General features: G+C 40.0%; 1 protein-coding gene across 1 annotated transcript in view; it reads right to left on the bottom strand.

Annotated features, from left to right (window-relative positions):
• poc1b (POC1 centriolar protein B) overlaps positions 1-26387 on the bottom strand; it is a 42592-nt gene that overhangs the window by 12499 nt on the left and 3706 nt on the right. Inside the window, exons 4-10 of the mRNA XM_061773869.1 lie at positions 25852-26031; positions 24895-25002; positions 24699-24814; positions 24508-24641; positions 23627-23695; positions 22312-22464; positions 22078-22245 (exon numbers count right to left, since the gene is read on the bottom strand). Coding sequence (XP_061629853.1) covers positions 22078-22245; positions 22312-22464; positions 23627-23695; positions 24508-24641; positions 24699-24814; positions 24895-25002; positions 25852-26031 — 928 coding nt within the window. The remainder of the gene's footprint in view (positions 1-22077; positions 22246-22311; positions 22465-23626; positions 23696-24507; positions 24642-24698; positions 24815-24894; positions 25003-25851; positions 26032-26387) is intronic.

Genomic DNA, 26387 nt, shown 5'->3' with positions numbered 1-26387 from the left:
CGCTCTGGATCACAACTCTCGTCCTCTTCAAAGCGACACAATGATAGTGAAGAAGAGCTCTTCCCCGAACAAAACACTCCAGTGCTCATCACCACGCCAACGCGGCCGCCACTTTAGCCTTATTTAAAATGTTTTCAGCTCAAGCACTTTCCTTTCAATACTGCAGCCGTTTTTAGTTTACCTTTACCCAACCATGACCTTGAAAAACACAAACAGATGTTGTCTTGTGCCTGCCAGGCCACAAGTTGGCGACGTAGACAATCTAGCACGATATCATAGCGGCACGATGAAGCACGACATTGTAGCGTGACATGTTAGTGAGATCACGGCAGGAAATCATAGTTTGACATCACAGTACTCCATAATCACTACATAGGGATTTTTATATAATGGACTACAGTATAATATAGTAGCGGCCTCATCATTCATATGAAAAATTGTTTTGTAACATTAGTCAGGTGCGCTGTTAATTCCGTCATTGCTTTCGTATAATTACAACGTACTGGATCAACATCGGCTGTTAGACCTTGCTTAATAAATACAAATAAATAAATTATCGTAACATTATGTTTTAAGCTAAGTCTATGATTATATACATTGAAGGATACATTGAGGGCACCTTACAGGGTATAACCTCATATTATACCCAATACTCAGTCACTATACAGGAGAATTCGCCATAATGTCACAAATTATTCCGGGTGGCAAAAGTCAAAGCGCTCTCCGATGGCACCAGTAAGAAACAAACCCTTCCATGTCATTTGACCACGGTAGAACTACTACAAAAACAATTTGAGTTTCTTTTCATTGTGTGGTGTTACGAGAATTCTTTTTCACTACTGCCGTAGTTTAATGTGTAAACTGTTGGTCGAAAAGAAGCTGCTACATGAGGTAACTGCTTTGAATGGAGAATTTACATTTCAACAAGTAAGTTGATTAAAAAATAGACATGGTGGAAATTAACAAGACCAATGAGGTATTGGCTACTTATAGTGTTTCCCAAACACCCAGTTGTTTGTGGCGGGCCACCACAAATGAACGTTGGCTGCCTCAAATAGATTTTGGAGCTACCTGTCAATATGCAACCGATGTATTAACTTTCTTTTGCTATGCTGGGATTGTATCGCTTGGCTTCTGCTATGCATCTGCTAATCTATACCATCGATACGATAATGCAAATAAAGTACCGCAAATGACTGAAGGGTCAAAAGAATTGATATATATACATTTGAGAATTGATCTTCTGGTATCAGAGGCAACAACATTTCGGATAGTGTCAATCACTGTAAATCTTTGATACGAAGCTATGGTATGCCAATTGCATAAGACTACATGATGTATGGTCATGCTGTATCTGGTAGAGTACGTTGCCGGCGCTTGCCATCCTCATCAAAGCCTCTGCTCAACCCCCTGACCAGACAAAAAGCCTTTAATACTAGGGCCCGACCGATATGGATTTGTTTAGGTCGATGCCAATTCCAATATCGATCCATCCATTTCCTGAGCCGCTTATTCTCACAAGAGTCGCGGGAGTGCTGGAGCCTATCCCAGCTAACTTCGGGCAGGAGGCGTGGTACACCCTGAACTGGTTGCCAGCCAATCGCAGGGCACATATAAACAAACAACCATTCGCACTCACATTCACACCTACAGGCAATTTTGAGTCTTCAATTAACCCAGTTAGTCACCGTGCCACCCAATTCCAATATTCAGCAGAAAAATATTCAGATAACCGATTAATCGGCAGATTAATTTAAAAATCTAAATTATTAATTTGTCTTCAACTGGGAATGGTAACAAAGAGTTTGAAGCCTGTTTTTTTTAATAATTGTCGACTAATTTGTGGCACGGTGGGAGACTGGTTAGCACATCTGGCTCACAGTTCTGAGAACCGCGGTTCAAATCCCGGCCCCGCCTGTGTGGAGTTTGCATGTTCTCCCCGTGCCTGCGTGGGTTTTCTCCGAGTACTCCGGTTTCCTCCCACTGCCCCAAAACATGCATGGTAGGTTAACTGAATTATCTAAATTGCCCGTAGGTGTGAAAGTCAGTGTGATTGGTTGTTTGTTTATAGTGCCGTTTGATTGGCTTGCGACTGGTTCAGGGTGTACCCCACTTCCGCCCAAAGATAGCTGGGATAGGCTCCAGCACAGCCTCGCGCGACCCTGGTGAGGAGAAGCGGTACAGAAAATGGATGGATGGATATTCTTAATAAAATAACTTCATTTTTAATCCCTTAAGACATACAACAACAAAGATATAAATTACAGGCAGAACATTTGACTGTTGAAAATACTTTGTCAACGGAGCAATTCTCATTTTCAAGTACAAAAACATGCACAAATGCATTAATTGATGAATTATCTTTAGATTCAGACCAGAAATGTATGCAGTATATAACCAACATAGTGAGTGAAATTACTGGCAAAACATTACTTATGCATGATGCCTTTTAACATAACATTTCTTCTTCTCCTTTGCCATAAAAGGGATGATTAAAAAAAAAAGAGACACCTTTCTCAGATGTTGAAACATTTCATCTTCGACACAGTTGTATTTCAAATATACAATCTACAGAGAAAGAATTAAACTGAAACAAAAGCCAATCTTTTTCTTATTCATTTTTAAAAAGGTTCCCATAAAGTTTCCCGACAAGAAATATGTGTGTTCACAGTCACGGAACTCTGGCCAATTATGAATATTTTGAAAAATGGTCTAATATGGGCCAATAAATTCAGGCGACCGATGAATCGATCGGGCACTATTTAATACTTCACAAAAGGAAACGACTGTGGTTGCATCATCTTTTCCGAACGCTTTTCAAAGGTCAAAGAGCCATAAGAGATGCATTGCAGCTATTAATTTTTTAACAAAACAGGCTTACCCGAATGTAATATAACTATTTTGACTCATTATTGTCGAAGGAACATCCAGACTTCAAATCTTGAGGCGAAATAATGCTGTACAGCTCCCGCAGGGTGAGGGAAAAGACGGAGTTTTATGACACTTCTCAAATAGTGACAAGTATTCAAGAGGTTTAATAGATTTGTTCTGAAGCAATTTTCAACACTTTAAAATGGTTAATAATGTATAGAAACAACAGACAACATGGGGACAGACCAATCGTATCGATTTGTGAAAAAATACAAAATTGACAATTTTGGGGGTACAGGGTTTCCGCCCAATACCCACGATATAGGGGATAGAAATTGACACAGCCATAGAAATTGTCTTCCCTCCCCAGGTACCAAACCCTTCTAAAGTACAGTAAGTCATTAATCTTTTGCCATAAAGATGACACAGGGTAAGGAACACCTCACCTTGCCGCAAAACAGGCACTGCGACACTTATTTTGGTACCATGTAGAACATTTGACAATGGAAACAAGGGCAGAAAAGCTGCGTACTGTCACTAATTGATTCAACTTGGTGCAAACACAGCAGAGGAGTGTCTATATGGACACTGCAAGGTGAGGAACTTTCTGTTCCGTCTTTTTATATGAGCCAGTCATTCATGTTCTCAGGTTCCTCATTTTAAGGTGACTGACTACACTACACTTCCTCTTTTCACTTGTGTTTTCACTCAGCTACGTGACACACGGCACATACTGATTCAGATCACTATCACCATTACGTGTGTTGAATAGCAGGTATGACCACACAGTCGCCCCCTACTGATTGCCACCATACATTGTTTAATGGTTATGGTTGAGTTGTTAATCACAAAACTTGGTGACATCTTGTGTGACATCAATGTTTGTTATTTGTCTCCTGTTCTATGGATATACAATGGTGCCTTGTGATACTAGTGACTTGCGAGTTTTTCGAGATACTGTACAAGCCTTCGATTGACCGATTTTTTGCTTTGACTTGCGAGGGCAGACTTTAGATATGAGCACTGTATGGTGGCAGGGACTCAACTCGCTTCACAACAAGCAGCTGTTTGGCAGATCCAATTAGTGAACATTCATTCATTCATTCATCTGTTCTGCTAATCATCACGACGGTCGCGGGCGTGCTGGAGCCTATCCCAGCCATCTCCGGGCGAGAGGCAGGGTACACCCTGAACTGGTTGCCAGCCAATCGCAGGGCACATATGAACAAACAACCATTCGCACTGACATTCATACTATGAGCAACTTAAAGAGTCTTCAATTAACCAACCCTGCATGTTTTTGGGATGTGGGTGGAAACCGGAGTACCCGGAGAAAACCCACACAGGCACGGGGAGAACATGCAAACTCCACACAGGCGGGGCCGGGATTTTAACCCCGGCCTGCAGAACTGTGAGGCAGATGTGCTAACCAGTCTCCCACCGTGCCACAAATTAGTCGACAATTATTAAAAAAAACAGGCTTCAAACTCTTTGTTACCATTCCCAGTTGAAGACAAATTAAATAAAAGTCAATGCTGACACTACAAAGCAGTTATGCAGCAGTGCTATGACCATTTATGCAATGAATTAAACGCAAATGGTACAACAGATGTAGACAGACAGTACTCCGAGTCATACATTCTTTATCCTCTACAAAGAACGACTAATATTAGTGCTGTACTGACGAGGTGAGAAGAGTTAGACCTCTGAATGAACAGTATATATCTCTCTATCTGTCTTATATTGCCCCCAGGTGGCCAAAGCCAGCACACCAGGAGGAACAGCACAGTGGCCATTCAATTGATGCAGTAAAAAAAAAAAAATAATAATTTTTTAATTCTATTTATTTATTTGTGTCATTACACTTTCCCCTCTTTGCATGGTAGTGGCGACATCACACATAAATCAAAAGAAAAAGGCAAAACATTTTGTTAATCCTAAATCTGAAGTCTCGAGATTTGCAGACATCTCCCGAGACACAGGTTTATTTTTTGTTGGTCTCTTCATTTCCTCTTCTATGCTTATTTACACAACTCTGCCATTAGAGGCAGTAGTGACATCACAAAAAAAGCCAAATAACAAGCAAACATTCATAGTTAATCCTTTTGACGCTGACAGAGCTGAAGTCTCATACGTTTTGCTGACATCAAGCTGTTTTTTTTTGTTCCACTCAGTAAGTTTCATGACATGACATAGCCCACGTGGCCATTTCACAAGAAACACATCAGTGAAAAACTAGGTCTATGCTGACACGTTTCGTGTTGTTTTTATGATTTATTTTCCCAACCCTCACCGTTTCTTTCCCAGCAAGTGGAGGCGAATCCTTTCACGTTGAGGAAGTGAATGAGCGTCATTGTGGCTTGGCGTGGGATTAGCCCATTTTAAAGCTCCTCAGTAAGTAAGACTTACCCACATTATTTGCATTTCAGCACACACACATGCACATGTGGAAGTAGAAAATGTAGGACTACAGAGAAGTGGATTTACCACCTGTGTCTTTTACACAGAACCAGCAAGGTGTCATTGCACTCTTCACACTGCCTACACGTCAAATTCATGCATCAGAACCATAAACGAGGAACAGGTATTTGTTTGCCTGTCCCTCTCAGATGAAACACTGATGCAGTGTCCGAAGTAGCTGCTGCAGCTTTCTGCATTTAGATCATTATTGTGGGTACGTGGCTATATCAGCGTCTGTGACAGTGAACATTTCTTGAGAAATAGTTTTTTATTTTCATACATGAAAAAATATGCCACTAAAAGAAAAAGGTAAAATTAAGTTACTTGTGGGATACAGGGAATGAGCCTTCCGCGAATAGCGAAAATCCCCTAACAATTGATGCCCCTTCCTTAACGGGTTCATAACAGCCTATAGATGCCACAAGATGGCGGCGCAGGACTACTTTTGTCTAAATCGAGCTCCTCAACTCACTTAAAAAAAAATTCCCAGCGTATAACGGAGAATAGGTTAGCGAGCAGGTGAATGCGCAAATGCCAAACAGCGAATATGTGGGGGTTCATTGTACTACTGTCTCTTCACCGCATTGATGCACCTCTCACTTTGAGCTGCTCATTCAATGCATTGGCTGCCCACAGTGCAGGAGTGAAGCTTTAACATGAAACATTGGCCCAATCACCCGTTTGCCACCGAAGTAATCAGCTTTTAAACACAATGGTCGGCTGTTAATCTTAGCTTTTTGGCCGGACGGTAGAGCACATGCCATAACGGTTTACCACCAGACAGGACTTCCTTTAAAAGTAATGATCTAGAGCAAACATTTCAATGGTAAAAAAATTGTCAGATTGACACATATAGTGTGCTTTTGGGTCACTGTCCTTGCTGTTCATTGTCACTAACTTGTTTTTCATAAGATTCATATTTAAAAAAATTATTTTTTTTTTTACTGTATATCCCCAAAAACACAACTGTCATGAGATTACCATAATTCTTTTCAAAAAATCAACTTCATGATGTCCGGATTATCATAACATTACTCCCTTTTTACTTTTAATTTTATCACAAGATAACTACTTTTTTTCTCTCTACACCCCCACACTGCACTGTGAAGGCCAAAAACGCTGCATGACCTCGAATCCACCCCATGGCGCCGCCTGTCAATCACGCTGCCGTTGATGCCTGTGGTGGACATGCTGGCTACTCTTGTATCTGCTTTAACCACCTGCTATTAGCATCCCGCAGGCTGCCATTTCGAACAGAGTTTCAGCATTGTTTCTCTCTTTTACCAATAAATGTCAAAAGCGGTTGCAAACACTTTCTAGGGCACATCGGAGCAAGATCCCCCGTTGACCACCAAAATGTATACTGTAAATGTATACTGTAAATGTATACATACATGTATATACATATACATATATGTATATGTATATATATATATATATACACATATACATATATATATACATATACATAATACATATATATATTGCCCAGACTAAAAATAGTCGTTGGCAATAGACTGTATGCAATGAAAAAAATTGAATATTTATGTATCAAAAAGGTCATTAAATAAGCAATAATGGGCTTTCTATTTTATACTATTCTATTCTCAATAAAACCCTTGACCATGCACACAGGCCACATTTGTGCAGCAAGTCTCCTTGTGACCTGCAAACATTTTGCACACTTCAAGTGAGTCCAATGGAAGAAAGTGGGCAATCTTCATAGAAAGTCCCTTTTGCTGCTCTGCTTGCAAATTGATTGTGCCAGTCCAAAAAAAAAACTAACTCATGACAGGAACAGTCAGCCACTGCTGCGATTTCCGCTTTGAAAGTGGATCAGTGTGTTCTGGTTCGCTCATTTGGTTTTCCACGCCAATTCTCATGGTGTCACATTTTGATACAAGTTTCTCTGACAAGGGTTGTAGTCATATAGGGATGAATGGATTATTGTCCTATTTAAAATCAAGAGCCAATCAATTTTGAATGACATGACAAAGGTTGTCCGAGTTGCTGAAATCAAAAATTAAATATTTAGCAATTTAGCATCACCAATCTGTCAAGTATATACGCTTCAAGTTTGGTAGAAATAGGACAAAATCTCAAATTTAATTCAGCCCTATGGGGGGCACAAGCCAGTGCAAACTGTAGGCCGGTCATAAGCCCGGATAAATGCAGAGGGTTGTGTCAGGAAGGGCATCCGGCTTAAAACTTTGCCAAACAAATATGAGCGTTCATCCAAAGAATTCCATACCAGATCGGTCGTGGCCCGGGTTAACAACGTCCGCCACCGGCGCAGTCAAGCTGCAGGGCGCCATTGGAAATTCAGCTACTGTGGGTCGAAGTCGAAGAAGAAGAAGAGGTGGAAAGCGGGTTCTTCGGCAGAAATTGAAGAGGAAATCACAGAGCCTTGAACTGAATGTGGGGACTTTGAATGTTGGGACTATGATAGGAAAATCTCGGGAGTTGGTTGACATGATGATTAGGAGAAAGGTTGATATATTGTGTGTCCAGGAGACCAGGTGGAAAGGCAGTAAGGCTAGAAGTTTAGGGGCAGGGTTTAAATTATTTGACCATGGTGTAGAATGGAAGAGAAATGGAGTCGGGGTTATTTTAAAAGAAGAGTTGGCTAAGAATGTCCTGGAGGTGAAAAGAGTATCAGATCGAGTGATGAGGATGAAACTTGAAATTGAGCGTGTTATGTATAATGTGATTAGTGGCGATGCCCCACAGGTAGGATGTGACCTAGAGGTGAAAGAGAAATTCTGGAAGGAGCTAGACAAAGTAGTTCTGAGCAGCCCAGACAGAGAGAGAGTCATGATTGGTGATATAGGGGTGATCAAGAAGTGATGGGTAAGTACAGCATCCAGGAAAGGAACTTGGAGGGACAGATGCTGGTAGACTTTGCAAAAAGGATGCAAATGGCTGTAGTGAACACTTTTTTGCAGAAGAGGCAGGAACATAGGGTGACCTACAAGAGCGGAGGTAGAAGCACACAGGTGGATTACATCTTGTGCAGACGATGTAATCTGAAGGAGGTTACCGACTGTAAGGTTGTGGTAGGGCAGAGTGTGGCTAGACAGCATAGGATGGTGGTGTGTAAGATGACTCTGGTGGTGGGGAGGAAGATTAGGAAGACAAAGACAGAGCAGAGAACGATGTGGTGGAAGCTGAGACAGGACGAGTGTTGTGCAGCTTTTCGGGAAGAGGTGAGACAGGCTCTCGGCGGACGGGAGGAGCTTCCAGGAGACTGGACCACTGCAGCCGAGGTGATCAGAGAGGCAGGCAGGAGAGTACTTGGTGTATCTTCTGGCAGGAAAGGAGAGAAGGAGACTTGCCGAAAGGAAAAGAAGAAGAAGGACAAAATCCCATGTTTGTCTTGAGAAGGACACCTAAAAATGACTAAATGGCTATTTCAAATCAAAATGGCAGGCTTCCTGTGTATTTTCAAATATGGATTCTGGAGACTTTTTTGTGTCTTTATTCATGATATACATGCATACATTTCTGATCGATCACCCCTTGACATGTTTGATTATAGTACTGTATAGCTTTATATTGTGTTCTAAGTGTACAAAGCTTTACTAAAAAATGAACTTTTGTCGAAGCTGGAACCCATTATTCATGTTTACATTATTTCTTATGGGAAAATTATGTTCAATATAGGACTACCAACTTTTCAATTTACAAACCCTGTTTCAAGCACCAATCAAGTTCATAAATCAAGGTTCCACTTTATAATCATTTGCTCTGAAGTATGCACCGATAGCAAAGCTTCAAGGATATCTCTTCGAGGATATGGCCAGTCTGTTCTCTGGCATCCAGATGGGGAAGATCAAAATGAGCTCTATTGCCACCCTCACATACACACACACAAATACAAGTGCCTCCTAATCAGCTTTTGCACTTAAGCTAATACCAAAAGGAGCGTAAAGAACCTGTGAGGAATTCAATTCTATTGAGAGTAAGCTTGTGGGTAATTGTTAATTGTCCCACAAGAAGACAATGCGTGCATTGCTCTCAGACGCTACGCTAGCTGCCCCAATCATCGCCACGTTCCCACACATACCAGGCGAGTGGCCACCGCCAAACGCGTAAGCGCCTTACATGGAGACCTTAAACTCTGACAAATACCCACACAAACATAACACAACACATTGCAACAGTTGATCACAAAGGGTTGTATTTTGGCGATGAAAAGCAAAGGTGGATCACAAAAGGTTTTTTGTCACAAAAATTCCATGACTTACCATATAAAGTTGTATTTTAACACAAAAATGCAAAGGTTGAATACAGAAAGTTGTATTTTGGCACTGAAATGCAATGGTTGTCTTCAAAAAGTTGTATTTTGGCAATGTCTGACCACAGATAGTTGACTTGAATTGGGGCACTAAAATACTCGGGTGGGTATATGTGGAATGGTTGACCACAAAAAGTTGTATTTAAGCACAAATATCCAACGGTTGAAAAGGTCATATTTTGGCATGAAAATAAAATGGTGAACCACAAAAAGTTGTGTTTTAGCAAAAAAATGCAATGACCACAAAAAGTTGATTAAAAACGTACATCTAAAAAAACAACAACAACAAAACAGTTTCTGCAGTTGAAATTCTGGAGCACAAGAAGATTTCAAACTCAGCGTTTAATTCTGCAAATATTCCCAGCGTGATAAAACGGGAAAGCCAGTAATGACTCAGAAGCTCTTACTAAATGAAGACGTTGTCTCACTTCGCTTAGGCAACAGCGGAACAGAATCTAAAAATGTTGCAACAAAGTGGCAAAATGTTATACATCAACAATTGCATCGACCGCCTTGGACTTGAGATAAACTCTAGATATGTTGAAGTAGAGCATCAAGATGCACATCGAGATTAATAAGGAAGATACTTCAGGAGACAAACCAAGACCAAGCCTTTGGGGCTAAATTATGTTGTGTTAGGTTTTTAAACTAGGGCTACGGTTACACAGTAGGGTTGTAACACAGGGTTAGGGTTTCAATTTAGGGTGTCAACCTGGGCTAGGGTTTCACGGTAGGGCTTTAAATTCAATTTAGGATTTCAAATTAGGATTTAAGGACTTTTTTAGGGTTTCAAGCCAGGGTCAGCGTTTCAAATGTGCAGTTTAAATGAGGGTTTCAAGGCTGGGTTGGGGTTTCAAAGTAAGGTTTCATGCCAAGGTGGGGCGTTCAAAATACAATCTGGGAATCAAGCCATGGTTAAGGTTTTAAAGTAGAGTTGCAAGTCAGGGTTAGGGTTTGAAAGTAGGGGTTCAAGCCAAGGATACAGTTTCAAAGTAGGGGTCAAGTCTAGGTTAGGGTTTCAAACCATGGTTAGGGTTTTAAATATGGGTTTTAAGCCTGGGTTAGGATTTCAAACAAGGCTGGGGTTTCAAATTAGGATTTCAAGACTGGGTTATGGTTTTTAAGTTTGGCGTTCAAATTAAGGTTTCAAACCAGGGTTGGGGTTTCAAGTTGGGTTAGGGTATCAAATTAAAGTCAGGGGGTTTCAAAATACAGTCTGGGAATCAAGACAGGATTAAGGTTTTAAAGTAAGATTTCAAGTTAGGGTTATCAAGTAGAGGTTCATGCCAGGGTAAGATTTTCAAAGTATGGGTCAAGCCTGGGTTAGAGTTTCAAACCACGATTAGGGTCTCAAATATGGGTTTCAAGCCTGGGCTAGGGTTTTAAATAAGTTTTCAAACAAACAACACTGATAGTAGATAGGATTGGATAGTTTATGCACAGACAATAGTAATTAGTTTTCTATTCTGCGCAATGTGCTTCCAAACATCTTCGCTCTGCTATTTTTGTATTGCCTGTATCCACTATTGCTGCTGAAATGATGCAAATTTCCCCATTGTGGAACTGATCGAGGTTATCTTATGTTATAAATATGTATTTTATTAGAGGTCCCATATTTTGGTTATTTAGACCTCCATAGAGTGACTCTCTAACACGGACTTAGTATAAAAGTGTCAATTTCATTTAAAAAAAAATAATAATAATTTAAAAAACCACCTTTAATATACTTTAAACCCTTGTTTTCAGGTGACATATCTGGTTCCATGCTACTTCATTTCTGTTTTCAGACAGCTTCCTATAGAACTGTGTATTATTTTCTCTCATAATAATTTGCTGACTATTTTGCTGTTCAAAGTTGGTTACGCTCCGCTACAATCCCGTTCCAGCCAAACCTGTGAAAAATTATCCAATCATTTCGTTTGGTGTTTTTGCAACTACATGTCACGATAGGGGCGGCACGGTGGGCAACTGATTAGCACATCTGCCTCACAGTTCTGATGACCTGGGTTCAAATCCAGCCTCACCTGTGTGGAGTTTGCATGTTATCGCGTGAATGTCAGTGTGAATGGTTGTTTGTTTTTATGTGCCCTGCGATTGGTTGGCGACTAGTTTAGGGTGTACCCCGCCTCTCGCTCAGAGTTAGCTGGGATAGACTCCAGCACACCGAGTGAGGATAAGCAGTACAGGAAATGAATGAATGTCACGATAGCTTATTAATTAGCATGGCTTCTCTGTCGTTCTCCTGGTAATTACTCCTCATATAACGATACAAGTCTTTCGGCTGGGTTGTTTTGGCGACAAATGTCTTTTGACCTTTAGGGCCATTTTCGGTGACCAAATTTTCGTTGCATCTCTAGTATCCAACCATAAAAATTGCAATAATATCAGATGGTGATTTAGCAAAAATTTTTTTCCAGATGTTCCTGAAGGAGGTCAGAAGAAAGGAAGGGTGGATGCCTTCCAAGAAAACAAACTGTATGATACCTTTGGAAAAACATAAGACAGTCATCAGGAACAGGCCCAGAGCTTGTTTTCCTCCACTAATCTTGCACCAATCTTCCGGGCAACATGAGGACACTAAATCTAATCTCATGCCCGCTGCTCTTCATGGCATCTGACTTTCTGCGTTTAGCTTGTTTGCCTATTTCTTAAGGCAAATCAAGGCAAAACAACAAAAACAGAATAATATTTGCCTTTCAGGCGGAAGGTCCGTGAAGGGATGATCAGTTTGGTGTGGCGTAACAAGCTGACCTCACAAATGGTTAGAAAAAGTTGTATTTTGGCAAAAAATGCAATAGTTGACCACAAAAAGTCATATTATGAAACAAAAATGCAATGCTTGACCACACATGTATTACTCGTGCACTCACTGTAGTTGTCTCGCCATGCTGCACTATTTGCATATACTGGCCACTCATGCCAGAGTAGCATCTGCTCCATTTGCACACTGATTGAGAAGTATCTGCAACATTTGCACAACCAACATTGTCCCAGACTATCGCACTACTCGTCACTTTAAACCGCATACACTCCTTGAAGTCTCGGCGCCCTTTGCACAATGGTCATTGCACCGGACTATTGCAATATTAGTCATTCGAACTGCTCTAAGTGCTAGAGGACTCTGCATCTTTTTGCACAATTGTCAAAAATTTTTTTTTTTTTACCGGCATTACCAGATAACTAGCAACCCTTTACTGCTCAGTGACTGTTTTTTTTTTGTCAATGTCTTTCTGTCTGTAAATTGACTGTCCGTTTTCGTACTAGAGCGGCTCCAACTACCGGAGACAAATTCCTTGTGTGTTTTTGGAAATACTTGGCAAATAAAGATGAGTCTGATTCTGACAAAGTTGGATCTTGGCAAAAAACTGAAATGATGACGTCAAAAAGTTATATTTTGCCACAACATGTTGTGTTATAGAAGATAATACAATGGCTTACCATAAAATGTCATATTTTGGCACAAAAATACAATAGTCAACCACAAAAAGTTGTACTTGTGGCATAAAATGCGACAGTTGGCCCAAAAAAAAGTTTGATTTGGCAAGACAAAGTGGCAAGTTATTAAAAAAAATTCCTATTTTGGCACTGAAATGCAATGGTTGTCAGATTTAGGCACACATAGGAAATGGATGACAACAAATGTCAGATTTTGGCAAAGGAAATGCAAATTAATGTTTTAGTTTACCACAAAAATTATATGTTTGGCTACAAAAATGGTAGCTTACTCCACCATGTAATATTTTGCAGTTAAAATATATATATGTTTGGTCACAAAAAGGTAGTGATACACCAATACCACTTCCTTCAGACGGAGTTTGAGTAGCCTATAAGTATGCAGTATATATACTATCCATCCATCCATTTTCTGAGCTGCTTCTCCTCACTAGGGTTGCGGGCGTGCTGGAGCCTATCCCGGCTATCATCGGGCAGGAGGCGGGGTACACCCTGAACTGGTTGCCAGCCAATCGCAGGACACATACAAACAAACAACCACTCGCACTCACATTCACACTTTTGGGCAATTTAGAGTTGTCAATTAACCTACCATGCATGTTTTTGGGATGTGGGGGGAAACCGGAGTGCCCAGAGAAAACCTACGCAGGCACGGGGAGAACATGCAAACTCCACACAGGCGGGGCCGGGGATTGAACCCTGGTCCTCAGAACCGTGAGGCAGACGCTCTAACCAGTCGCCCACCGTGCTGCCATATATATACTATTTAGAGTAAATTATTTACTTTATCAATAGTTTAGTTCTCTGTATTTGACATGCCACGCGTCGCCTGCCCGGCTTTCTCCATTTTTTTCTTTCATTAACCATTTTTCTGTGCATAATTTGCAATAGTGTTCTCATCCGTGTTTCCTTTAAAGTACTTCCACACGGCTGAGATGGCTCTTAACTACACCTGCTCGGAAGAAATATGCCAGGCTGGTTTAAGCGGCTGCGATTGGCTGGCGACCGGTTCAGGGTGTACCCCGCCTCCCGCCCAAAGATAGCTGGGATAGGGTCCAGCAGCCCGCGACCCAAGTGAGGATAAGCAGTCAAGAAAATGGATGGATGAATGGATGGTTTAAGCGGTATAGGAGCATTTTCTCCAGTCTGAGTACAAGTACAGACGTACAGTATCTGCACCAATATCAGTGCAGGCCTCAAAAAAGGCTACATGACTAAGAAAATGGTAGTTTCCTACAAAAATGCAATAATTTGCCATTAAAATGACTTTTTGGTCACAAAAAGGCTACAGTGGGGATATGACAACAACAGGTTTTGGCTCAGAAACACTTTTTTTTCCATTAAAACACTTTGCTCCAGAAAATACTGTAATAAATAGAAAGAAGAAAAAAAACATTTTCCCTTAAGAGAAAACTATGTGAGATTTACCAAAAGCTTTATTTATCTCTGTCGGACCATAGCCATCAGCTATCTGATAATGAAGCATCGTCTCAAGATGATGAGCTGTAATAACTGGCTTAAATATGTTTATTTGTCATTTTGCAACCTTAAAACAGTAGAAAAGGATCGTCTGGATTATCACAATTTCCAAACTGAATGCGGCAAAGTGCAGAAAGTGTTGATGGCGACACCCAGCCTCCAGCGTTCCAGAGATGTGTTAAATGTGTGTTGCATAAGACAGGGAGATAAAGGACAAGAGAGGTGAGTTGAGAGGGGTGGAAAGGACGGAAAGGACGGCGCAGATACAATCCTGCTGCATTTGTGATGAGGACTTGCCCTCCTTGTGTGTTTATGAGCACGATTTGAGTTTCTGGACAACTGAGCATGAACAAAACTCTTAGCAGGCAACACGGCTGTGACCCGCCCTGTGTCCCTCAATCAGGACAATCAATGATTGTATTTGTATTTGAGTACAAACTTAGAACAGTTGACCACAAAATATTTTCATCATATTTTCGCACATACAATGTAATAGTTGACTAATTTAGGAATGAAAAAGGACTTCAACCAGTAGCACGTATTGAACAACTGCAACTACGCAGCTGCATGGACTCATCATTACACATTTAAATAATGATCAGACATGCAAACACCAAAGGCATGAAAAAGGTGACCAAAAAAAAAAAAAAACATTGTAGGGATGGTGTGTTCCCCTCGGGCCCCCGCAGAGAATTTGTTTGATTTTAACATAAATTCAGCAATCTGGAAGACTCTGAAGAGTACAATAAGGCAAAAAGAAATACATTTCTTCACGCAGAAAAACTAAATTTGCTTAATTTCTTTGCTTTTTTTGTTCTGGCCTCCAATTTAAGCCAGGCCCAGCTCCACCTGCGCCTGATGCCTGCTTCAAGCTGTGCCACATGAATAGCATCCTCCTCTTTAAGCACTCTCATTCTGGAAATGAATTGACTAAAATCATTGTCTGTTTCACTTTATTTTTCACTATTACCAACTTCAAATGCATTCTCCAGGAAAATATTAAGTACAATATTTTTTTGTTTTTATTGTCGATTTCTGAATTTGATGTTAGTTCATTCTTAGTTGTGACATAATCCCAAACATCGCTCCGTCGCTTAATCCATTTAACATGAACATCTGTAAACTAATTAGATAATTGTAGCTGCGTTTCCTAACTAATACAAGATGTACTACCGGATCAAGTCTTGTCGCCGATGTTACGTGTTCTTCGCGGATCCGCTGGGACCACAACCAGGGCCCTGACACACAGCAACTCAACGCGAAAATACAAAAGACCAGTGCAACACATAACACTGGCTTATCTGATGAGAAAAAGTTGCTTAAATGTAACAGTAAAAATAGAGGATGTCCGCTCCAGAGGTAGGTAGAGTAGCCAAGTAACTCACGTAAGTACTCAAGTAAGAGTACTGTTACTTGACAACAATGTGACTCAAGTAAAAGTAAAAAGTACTTTTGACACTAATGACACAAAGTACTGAGTAAATAGTAACTTCTGATTTTTTTAACCACAGCAGAAACATCAATAAAAAAAATTGCAAAATAAAATGTGCATGTGTAAATTCTGATAATGCTGTGTGTGCGCGCGCATGTGTGTGTGTATGCACAGTCAAAACTACAACAAAACATCTGCAATTTACTGTTTTCTCAAGTTATAAGTGAGCTGAAATATCCACGTTTGGGCAGACAGTACCAGACCAATACTACAATACATGAAAGCTGTTGTTTTTGTTCATCTAAATGTAAGCACGACGAGTTGCCTTCATGGTAACGACGACCTTCCCAACGTGACCGCCAAGTAGGCATGACAATCAGTCAGGCTGGCTTATCTAGTGTTAATACCTATGCCGGGGAAGCCCAACGGAAGACGTCGTGTGAGGTCATGTGACTTTCTTGTGTCGTTTGATTGGTCAACTAGACTTAAACGTCACTAGTGCATAAATTGGATTTACGCAAACAGCAGCCAATGTGGAAGTCGAAGTTGTAGTCTCGCACACAAAATTGTTCATAAATAAGCAATAATTGATCAATAAAAGTAGCGAGCAAATTTTTTATCATTGTAACGGAGTAAAAGTACCGTTACTTGTTAACAGCAGAAGCAGCGGAAGTGTTTTTTTTGGTATCATCAACTCCTGTGACTTATCCAAACAAAGCAGGTCCCGAGCGCACAGGTGGAACCTCAGGCCGATGTGCGCGCATGTTAGTCCGCTGCGCAGTAATATTCAGAAATTACATCTGTGTGGATGTGTGGAATGGATCTTGCTGTCAGCGTTCAAGGAGTACAAAACAGCCTATGACGTCAGCGACAAGAAAAACACATCGGATCTATATGATTCACGTAAATGGCCTATTTTGAGTTCAAAACGGCAAATTTCGCCGAAGGCAAACTGATTTGCATGTATGAATAATGTACTGTACTGTAAATGTATTGTTTACGATAGAAAAAAAACCCCACAACCCCACCTTCTTAATGCTTTCCCAGATTGCTTACCGAATCGGACTCTGTATCGACTGATACTAAACATCAAATGACTGGACTCAGGTATAAAAAAATATGATTGGGAAATCCTTATGCACATTTATGCCTGTGTGTGTTTTTTGTTGTGCAGTTTTTGGGAATCCTTGTTTTGGTGGAAAGAAGAAGAATCCTCCCTTCCTTCCTCCCCCTAGAGGTATTGCTATCTTTAGCTCGTTTCCGACACGTCTTGTCACTCCGGCTCTCCTCTCCGCCATCTAAATATGGAAACTAAACCCCCGGCGCAATTCAATCTCCCAGCATCCCCTTTGCGCAGGAAGCTCCACACGAGGTGCAGCGATGTGTGTGCGAATGTGCGAGGCCTAGCGGAGGGATCGGAATTCCAGCATGGACACACAATGCTAAAGGACAAATAACCGCAAAGGAGAGCGCCGGCTCGAGGACACCCGGTTGGTTCACTCTGGCGTCACAAAGAGTGTCGGTGGCAACACACGAGATGATGTCCGGTAACTCTATCGCGCTCTCTCATCCGCCATTTAATCACCTCTTTAATGCACAAATGTACACTGTCTGTAGCACTACCAATTAGCAGCTGTATCGTATTATTTAGCAACAAAAATGCAGAGGATGTCCACAAAAACAGTTGATGATGAAGTTCTTGTACAAAATGTTAACAAGTTGACAACAAAAAGTCATATTTAGGCACAACTGTGAAACACAAATAGAAAAATGCTAACACTGACCACAAATAGTTGTATTTTGGCACAAAAATACAATGGTTCTGATGATGATTCCTGAATAATCATTGTGGTTGAAACTCCCCAATGTGGAGAAGCGAAGGAAAATGAACGTTATCTCTAAACATCAGTGACCTTTGCAATGAATGGTCTCAAATTGCAGCAGAACAGACCAGTGGTTTTGTCCGCCCGTGGCAACCAAAAAAGTCGCAATGACGTATGGTGCAGTATTTTAAATTCTACCCTTGGGGCCATTTAACATTATGTAAACTTTGAGGCCATTATCGCAACTTCTCATCTGTAATGAACAGCAGTGTGTTATCCTCATCCCTCACCAAGGCCAAATCGGAGCCGGAATTTTTCAGGCAGACAAAAATGATAATTTTACCTTGGGCAGAATACCATTCAATGCCAATCAGACGCTTGCTTTGTAATTTAATAATCATTTTAGAAAAGTAAAGAAGAGCTGCTTAAATTGGTGGAGAGGATGCCAAAGAATAACTTTGAAAGCTTTGTGTGTGAAAGGGCCTGAATTTACCAACAAATGAACCACCGTGTCACAAACGACCAAAAGGGGGTCGATGCTGACCGTTGGCGGCGGAACTGCAAGTAGCGGAACCTCCTGCCGATGTACCCACCTCAGGCCACTTCCGCGCTCCCCCATTTCCCACCATCACGTATCCGCCTACGCTGGGAACCATTAAAGCAAAACATGGAGGTGGGGCAAAAAGGAAAGCACTCTGATGAGGGATTGAGTGTGAAAAAGGACTCCTAGTGAGGAGGCGTGACCATAAAAAGTTGTATTGAGGCAGAAAAATGCACTGGAAGATCACGAAAATTTGTACTTAGGCATTAAAATGTGACAGTTGACCACAAAAGGTCATATTTGGCACACAAATCCAGTGGTTGACATTTGGCAAAAAAAATTACAATTTTAAAAAATGCAAAGGTTGACCACAATAGTTTTAGTTAGGCACAGGAATGCAATGGCTGACAACAAAATGTTATATTTTGCCATTAAAAATACAATACTAAAAAAAGTCACAAATGCAATGTTGACCACGATAGGTTGTATTTTGCCATTGAAAGTACAATGGTTGACCACAAAAAGTTGTATTTTGCTATCAAAAAAAGTATTCCTCGACCAAAGCTGTATTTCAGCATTAAAATGCAATGGTTGAACACAAAACTGTATTTTTCCAATAAAAATGCAATGACTGACCACAAATAGTCATTGTCATTAAAACACAGTTTTAAAAGCTAACCATAGAAAAAATATTTAAGCCCAATAGTACTTTAGTCACACACATAAAGTCCTATTTAGACATTAAAAATGCAATGGTTGGCCACAAAATGTTCTATGTTGCAATAAAAAAATGCTATGTTGACGACAAAAAGTTGCATTTCCGGAGTGTAAATGCAATGATTGAGCTCAAAAAGTTGTATTTTCTCATTAGAAATGCCACGGTTGACCACAAAATGTAATTTGCCTTACTTTTTATTTTTAAATTGGATTAAGGCATGAAAATGCAATAGCTACCAATAAAAAAATATATATTTAAGCACGAATGTCATATTTTTCCATTAAAAAATGCAATAGTTGACCACAAAAGGTTGCATTTAAGAACAAAAGTGCAATGATTGACTGCAAACTGTCATATTTATGCACCAAAATTTGATCACTAACCACAAACACTCCTACGAAGACACGAAAAGGCTTACAAAAATGTATCATAAATCTCACGAGATTTGCCAAGATCCCATGTGATGACAGTTTGAAGCGCACATTTCTGCATGTGAGCAACAGTACCCCCAGTGGTGATACGGTGTATTACGCCTGGTTGCTCGCGAGTGGGTGACTTAAACACACTCTGGCTCGTCTATTATTAGACCTCAGCGGAGGGCCCTCAGGGTCCCGGGGGCCGGCACGTGGACTCCTCAAACGCCCCCTCCACCCACTGCTCTCCTCCTCCTGTGATCTCTACATCCCTCCATCTCTCGCTATCTCTTGCCGCTTCTCACTCGCCCAGCACATGCCTTCACATGCGCCAGAGAAGCACCAGGAGGAGGAGGAGGAGGAGGTGGAGGAAGAGTGGGTGGATGGGACGAGTAGAGTGGATACTCCAGATAACATTCCACACGAATGGATCGAGTGGAGCTAGCTCAAGGATCTTAATGTGAAACCGTTCCATCGCCTGATCGTAGTATTACATATACACAATAAATTCATGGATAACTTGTTTTGAAATCAGAAGTCACGGATAATAGATTGTTCAACTATTGTTTAAGTTCCTGGAAAAAGGGGTTTGGTAACAAAAATGCTTTCCCCTGTGTTCTTAACACAGCTGATGAAATAATAACAGAAAGTTTGGTCAAGATCAACTGCCAGCTCCTCAGTTACAGTGCTAAAGCTCAAATTTTGCAATGGGATCGCTGTGTAAAAGATGCTTGAGGTAGTATCAAGATGTTCAGAGTGGGACTCAGGCGATACGGGTCCAGGCCGCAATAGTGCCTTGCCATTGGTGGGACGACGGTGGCTGTTTGTGTCAATCAAGACGACTTTGTTCGAATGACTTCCACTTGGCTTGCTCCATTTATAGCGTCCTCCCACACTGCAGCCACAGGCCATGCAGTGATTGAAGTAAGCCACAACACACACACAGATTATGTCATGTTAGGCAATATATTATATTTAGGAAAATGAAGGTCTTCATTGAGGCATGGTGAGACTGGTTAGCACATCTGCCTTACAGTTCTCAGGACTTATGTGCCTTAAGATTGGCTGGCTATTGAAAATGGATGGATGGATGGATGTTTTGAAGTGTTGCAGCAGGAGGGTGAAAAACCACAGACTGGTCTGCAGTACCACCTAGTGGCCATGACTGTTAAGACATTAATTAACAATCCTCTTCAGTGCCCATAATACTGTAAATGCCAGTCATGTATATTTATAACTAATGCTACCTGTCGTAATACTAAAAGAGTAAAGTAGTAACACTGTGATAAAATTTGCATTTTTTGCGAGAATATTCAGAGAAACATAACATACTTTTTAAGTGTATAAAGTCAGAACAGTTTGTAGTTCAAGTTGTGGTTTTAGACAGCTAAAGTTGTAATATTGCAATAGAAGTTGTAATTTTGCCAAAAACGTCATAATATTGCAAGAAAACTGAATTTTATGAGAATAAAGTTATAGTATTGAAAGAAATTTAAAAATTCTATTAATAAAATATAGAATTTGTGAGATGAGTCATTACAACAATGACTATATACAGTAACATAATAAAGAATAAAATTCGGTATATTGAGAGAAAAGTCAAATTTTGAACAAGAATAAAGTCATAATATTTTGAGAAAAGTCAGATTTTGGGTGAGTAAAAGCTAATGTTGCGAGAAATATTGTATTTCGTGAGCAGTGAAAATGTGATGAGAAAAAAGCAGGAATGTTGTGAGAAGTCATAATTTTATGAGTAGCCATAATTTGCAAGAAGTCGTACATTTCCAACAATAAAATTGTAATACGGAGCAAAAACTCGTAATTTCATGAGAATAAAGTTATAATATTTTGAGAAAAAGTTGTAGTTTTACACAGAATGTCATAGTATTCAAATAAAAGTTGCAATTTTGCGTGAATAAATCGTAATATTGCGAGAATAAAATCATAATATAGTCATACTTTTACAAGAATTAAGTCATAATATTGTGAGAAAAGTCAGATTTTGGTGGGAAAAAAATAGAATATGAGAAATATCATGATTTGTGAAAAGAAAGTCTGAATTTTATGAGAATAAAATTGTTACATGAGAAAATTCAGAATTTTATGAGAGTAGGATTTGTGCGGAAAACTGTAAATTACAAGAATAAAATCCTGATATTGAGGCAAAACTTGTATTTTTACGAAGACCAAGTCACGATAGCAGGAGAAAAGTCAGATTTTGGTGAGAAAAAGCATGATTTGTGAGAAAAGTCCAAATTTTATGAGAATAAAATGAGAATAAAGTTTTGTGAATAAAGCTGGAATTTTACAAAAGTAGCTTCATTAATGCGAGAAAAGTTGTAATATTGCGGGGGGAAAAAATCATCTTCTAAGAATAAAGTCATAATATTGGAATAAAAGTCATAATTCGGCAAGAAAAGCCATAATAATATTACGAGATTTTATATATACATATTCAGACACACACACACACACACACACACACAGCTATATGCATACACATATTGTTTTTTTTTTACAAGAATAAAGTCATATGTACAGAAGACTTTAACTTACTGCAATGATGAACCTGACTTGGAAAGTGACTCACCGCGTCTTGGTGACTAGCTTCTCGGTGACTAGTTTCTCGGTGACTAGCTTCTCGGTGACTAGCTTCTCGGTGACTAGCTTCTCGGTGACTAGCTTCTCGGTGACTAGCTTCTCGGAGCTCGACGATGTCTGGCTCCGCTGAGTGTGTGTCCGTCAACCCCGGACCAACCTGTGAGGATGCAATAAACTAATGCAAACACTTAATTCTCTAAACATAAAGAGATGATCGTCGCACCTCAATGTCCGGGGGGTGGGTCAGGTGAGGGTGGGGCACCCGGGGATGGATATCGGTCAGGTGGGGTGGCGGCTTGAGGACGGCCCGCTGGCTGTGCTGCTCCAGAACCTCCCGGTAGGATTTGGTGTCAAAGTTGGTCTTCCACAACATTACCTGGTTGACGTACACAATACAGGTGTTCACAAAGCTCTTCTTACTAAAAATGCAGTCAGGTTTATTCATTATGATTGAATATACAGTGTTCGCCTGCATATTCGCAATTCACTACTTTCATTTTTATTAATTTTTTTAAGCGCCTATCCGCCATTATTCACTGACTAAGTGACAAAGCCCTTTCTCAAATAAAAGTATTGCTTAGGTACCATCTTATGGCGTCATGGTGCCAAAGAACTATGTTGAAAGGAGGGGAGGAGCTTCATTTAGACAGGCCATAGCCCTGTCTAAAAGAAAAGTAATGCTTTGCGGCCATCTTGTGGAATCTGTAGCCAATTGAAAAACCTTTTTCAGGGGTTGTCAATTACGTGCAGATTTTAGCTATTCGCGGGAGGGCTCTGTCCCTGTATCAGAATATAGATATGGTGGTAACTTGATGAGTTTAATAGGTTCCGTGACTAAGCTCGTCACTCAATTTACTCGTACATTAAATTAATTTTCTCCATTGAAGTTAAATAAAATATATTTTTTTAAAAATAAACAATCAACCAAGGGACAGCTTGTAACTTGAAAAATGTAAGCTATATCATGATAGTTATTTCATGCCAGTGTACATGGTACATGGTATGCCAGTATATGGGCATCTGAAAAAATCACGATATGATATAGCACAAAATCAGTTTGACACTGTTGTATCAGTACTGTATCGTGACAGATGAAGATATGATACATCCCGAAATCGGTATTTGACAGTTTTTCGATAATGTATTGTAACAGATAATAATACATCGTGGCATCAATATTTGATGCCGTTTCCCAATAACGATACAGTGTATCACAATATTGGTATTTAATGCCCGTTGTATTGATACAAGTACTGTGTCATATCATAACAATATATTGATTGATATACTACAATACTCGTGTGTCGATATTGTGTTGTAACAGATAACAATGTGCTACATAGCATCATTGATATTTGATGCCAGTGTGTCAATACTGTATTGTAAGAAATAATGATACAATATATAACAATACTTTTAATACGCGATGCCGGTGTGTCAATACTGTATCGTAACGGATAATGATACGATATGTCATGATATTGATATGTTTTTCAGTGCTTTTGTTCATATAACGTATCTCTAATAAAAGTACCAACCTGAGAATCGACGCCCCCAGAAGCAAAGAGCTCTCCAGCCGTGGAAAAGGCCACAGTGAGGACGGCGCCCTGAAAAGAACAACGAAAGTTCAAGAAAAGGATTTAACACTTTATTCTCAATATGACACATTTTTCTAAATATTACCACTTCAGTATTACTTATTTCCCCAATATTAAGATTTCATATGCGTAACAATACTGTCTTTCATTATACTCCAACTTTAATTTCCTAACGTTATGACTTTTTTCACAAAGATTTTTTATTTACAACTTTATTCTTGTTATATGATGACTTGATTCTCCTAAAATTACACCTTTTTGTAATATTATGGCATTATTCATATCACAACACTATTCCTGTAACAATACCACTTTTTTCATAACCAACACTTACTGTAAAATTACTTCATAATATTAAGACTATGATTGTAACATTCCAAAATGCTTTTGTAATATTACAATCGTGTTCTTGTCACAGCTCAACTTTTTATGGTAATGTTGCAACTTTTTCACTGTAAATGTTCAGAATTTTAAAACTATTCTTGTAACTGTACAACTTTTCTTTTTTGTAATATTCCAACTTTCATCTCTTAAATTTGTAAAACAGCAAAAAAATGTTCATGAGCTCAGGACTTTACAGGTATTTTCATCACATTACTTAACTTATTTTTGTAATATTCAGTCATTATTCTCATAAAAAATAGTCAAATTACACACACTAAAATGCAATACTGGGACTTTTCATGCATTCTCGTTGAATTATAAATTTTATTTACAATATCACAACTTTATTCTTGTAAAGTTATGATTTTTTGGCTGTGCATTACAATAAATAAACTAAAAATAAATACATTCGAACAAAATAAAATAAAACAAAGGACCTTGTGTCCATGCAGCGTGTAGATAAGGCGTCCCTCCAACAGGTCCAGGATCTTGATGGTGCCGTCGCTGGAGCTACTGATCAGGTAGTTATCGGACGGGTGGAAGGAAAAGCTGTTGACACCAGCACTGTGGACTACAAAGCAAACAAAATAAATAGTGTTCCTGAGCTTCTTGTGTGCTGCTTTATTACCTTGATAATGCTGGATGAGCTTATTGGTGCGTATGTCCCAGATTTTAAGGGCGCTATCTGCCCCCGACGATGCGATACAGGTGCCTCTCGAGTTAAAGTCCACATAGGTCGCAGATCTGTAATGTGGAAAATTGTGGGGAAATGTGGAAAAAGTCCCGCAACATCCTGAAAATGTTTTTCTTTTTGTTTTTTTTACCCGTAGCAGTCTGTGAAGCAGTTGATGCAGTTTTTGCTGGACGTGTCCCATAACCTGACAGTGCGGTCGTCCCCGCAAGACACTATGAGGCGACCGTCTGGTGAAAACCTACACGGTATAAAAGGCTCCATCAGCACTTTAAATAAGGGTCCAGATTGTACTAAATGATCGCCCATTTGAGAAATAATCACTCAAATTTCAGAAAAAGCAACACTCCATTAGTACTTAAAATGATAGTCCACACCCTATCAAACGATCATTGAGCGGCTGACTAATCACACAGAATCTGAAAATACATCAAAAGCTGTGATGGCTACAGAGGTGGTAAATCATCATTACTTTAAATAAGCGCCCAAACCACTGTAAACGATCACCGATGTGAGCAATGCTCACTTAAGCCTAAAACGAAAAGTCTTGCATGATTGATTTTTGGGATATCTTCCGTGTATTGTGACATGAATGACAACCCTCCGACATTGTGCCTTGAGATGTAAATGTTAGTGCTAGCACTAGCTAGTTACATAACATTATGTTGCTTGCTTGTGCGCTGTATTAAAAGGATGTGAACATTATCTCAAGCTTTCCTTAAAGAATAGACTGCTCAAAACATCCTCTCCGGAGCACCCGGAGACCATACCACACACGTTTTATCCTCTTTTTTTTTTTTTTTTTTTTAATTTTCAACAATACATTTCTGCAATTATTGTTGTTGTTGCCAACATTGTAAGTTGTATCCAGTAGCGTTGACACATTTTCCTGTCCTGCCGCACCCAACAGGGTTTGATGTACCCCCATGATCGTGAAAGATGGGATACATTGATATTGTTATACATGTTGTGTAGTGTTGCCCTTTTCTGACCGAGACATGATAAGATTATTGCTATTGTGACACCAAAATCTGTCTTTAAGTCTGATCTCGGCATTTGAACAAGGTGCCCAGACCAAATGATCACATACCTGGCGCAGCGCACCCAGTTAGTGTGCTGGTTGAGCGAGTAGAGGAAGCATCGTCTGCAGACGCTCCAAACTTTCACCGATTTATCGTCGGACGCTGTCACCAGCCGCGCGCCATCTTGGGAGAACGCCACGCAGCGCACCGCAGCCGTGTGCGCCTTGAACACCGTCGACTCTCCTTTCCTGAAACACAACACATTTAGAAAAAAGTCAAAATTTTAAAGTGCCTGGAAACGCGACCAAAAAAAAATTTCTTATAAATATATATAAATCTGCCAAATTTGAATGAATTAAAAAAATAATAATAATTCAGTAGGTATATGAAATCAAGCTTCACAATGGTGAAGAAATGACACATAGTCTCAGCTTTCAAACGCTGTTGGCGTGTTCCTAAAAACACGCCCCAGCTGTCACTCAATACATGTCTTCACTCCCGGCTCGTTCCGAGCGATGCACACGCTCTCACGGGCTGCAGAGAGGCACTTTGGCCAAGTTGTATTATCAAGAAGGAAGTAGCAATTGCGCCGAATAGCACTAAA

Source organism: Phyllopteryx taeniolatus, chromosome 5 (assembly GCF_024500385.1).
Source record: "Phyllopteryx taeniolatus isolate TA_2022b chromosome 5, UOR_Ptae_1.2, whole genome shotgun sequence".
NCBI classification, from domain to species: domain Eukaryota; kingdom Metazoa; phylum Chordata; class Actinopteri; order Syngnathiformes; family Syngnathidae; genus Phyllopteryx; species Phyllopteryx taeniolatus.
The sequence above is the reverse complement of the archived record's forward strand: the minus strand, read 5'-3'. Positions and strand labels throughout refer to the sequence as shown.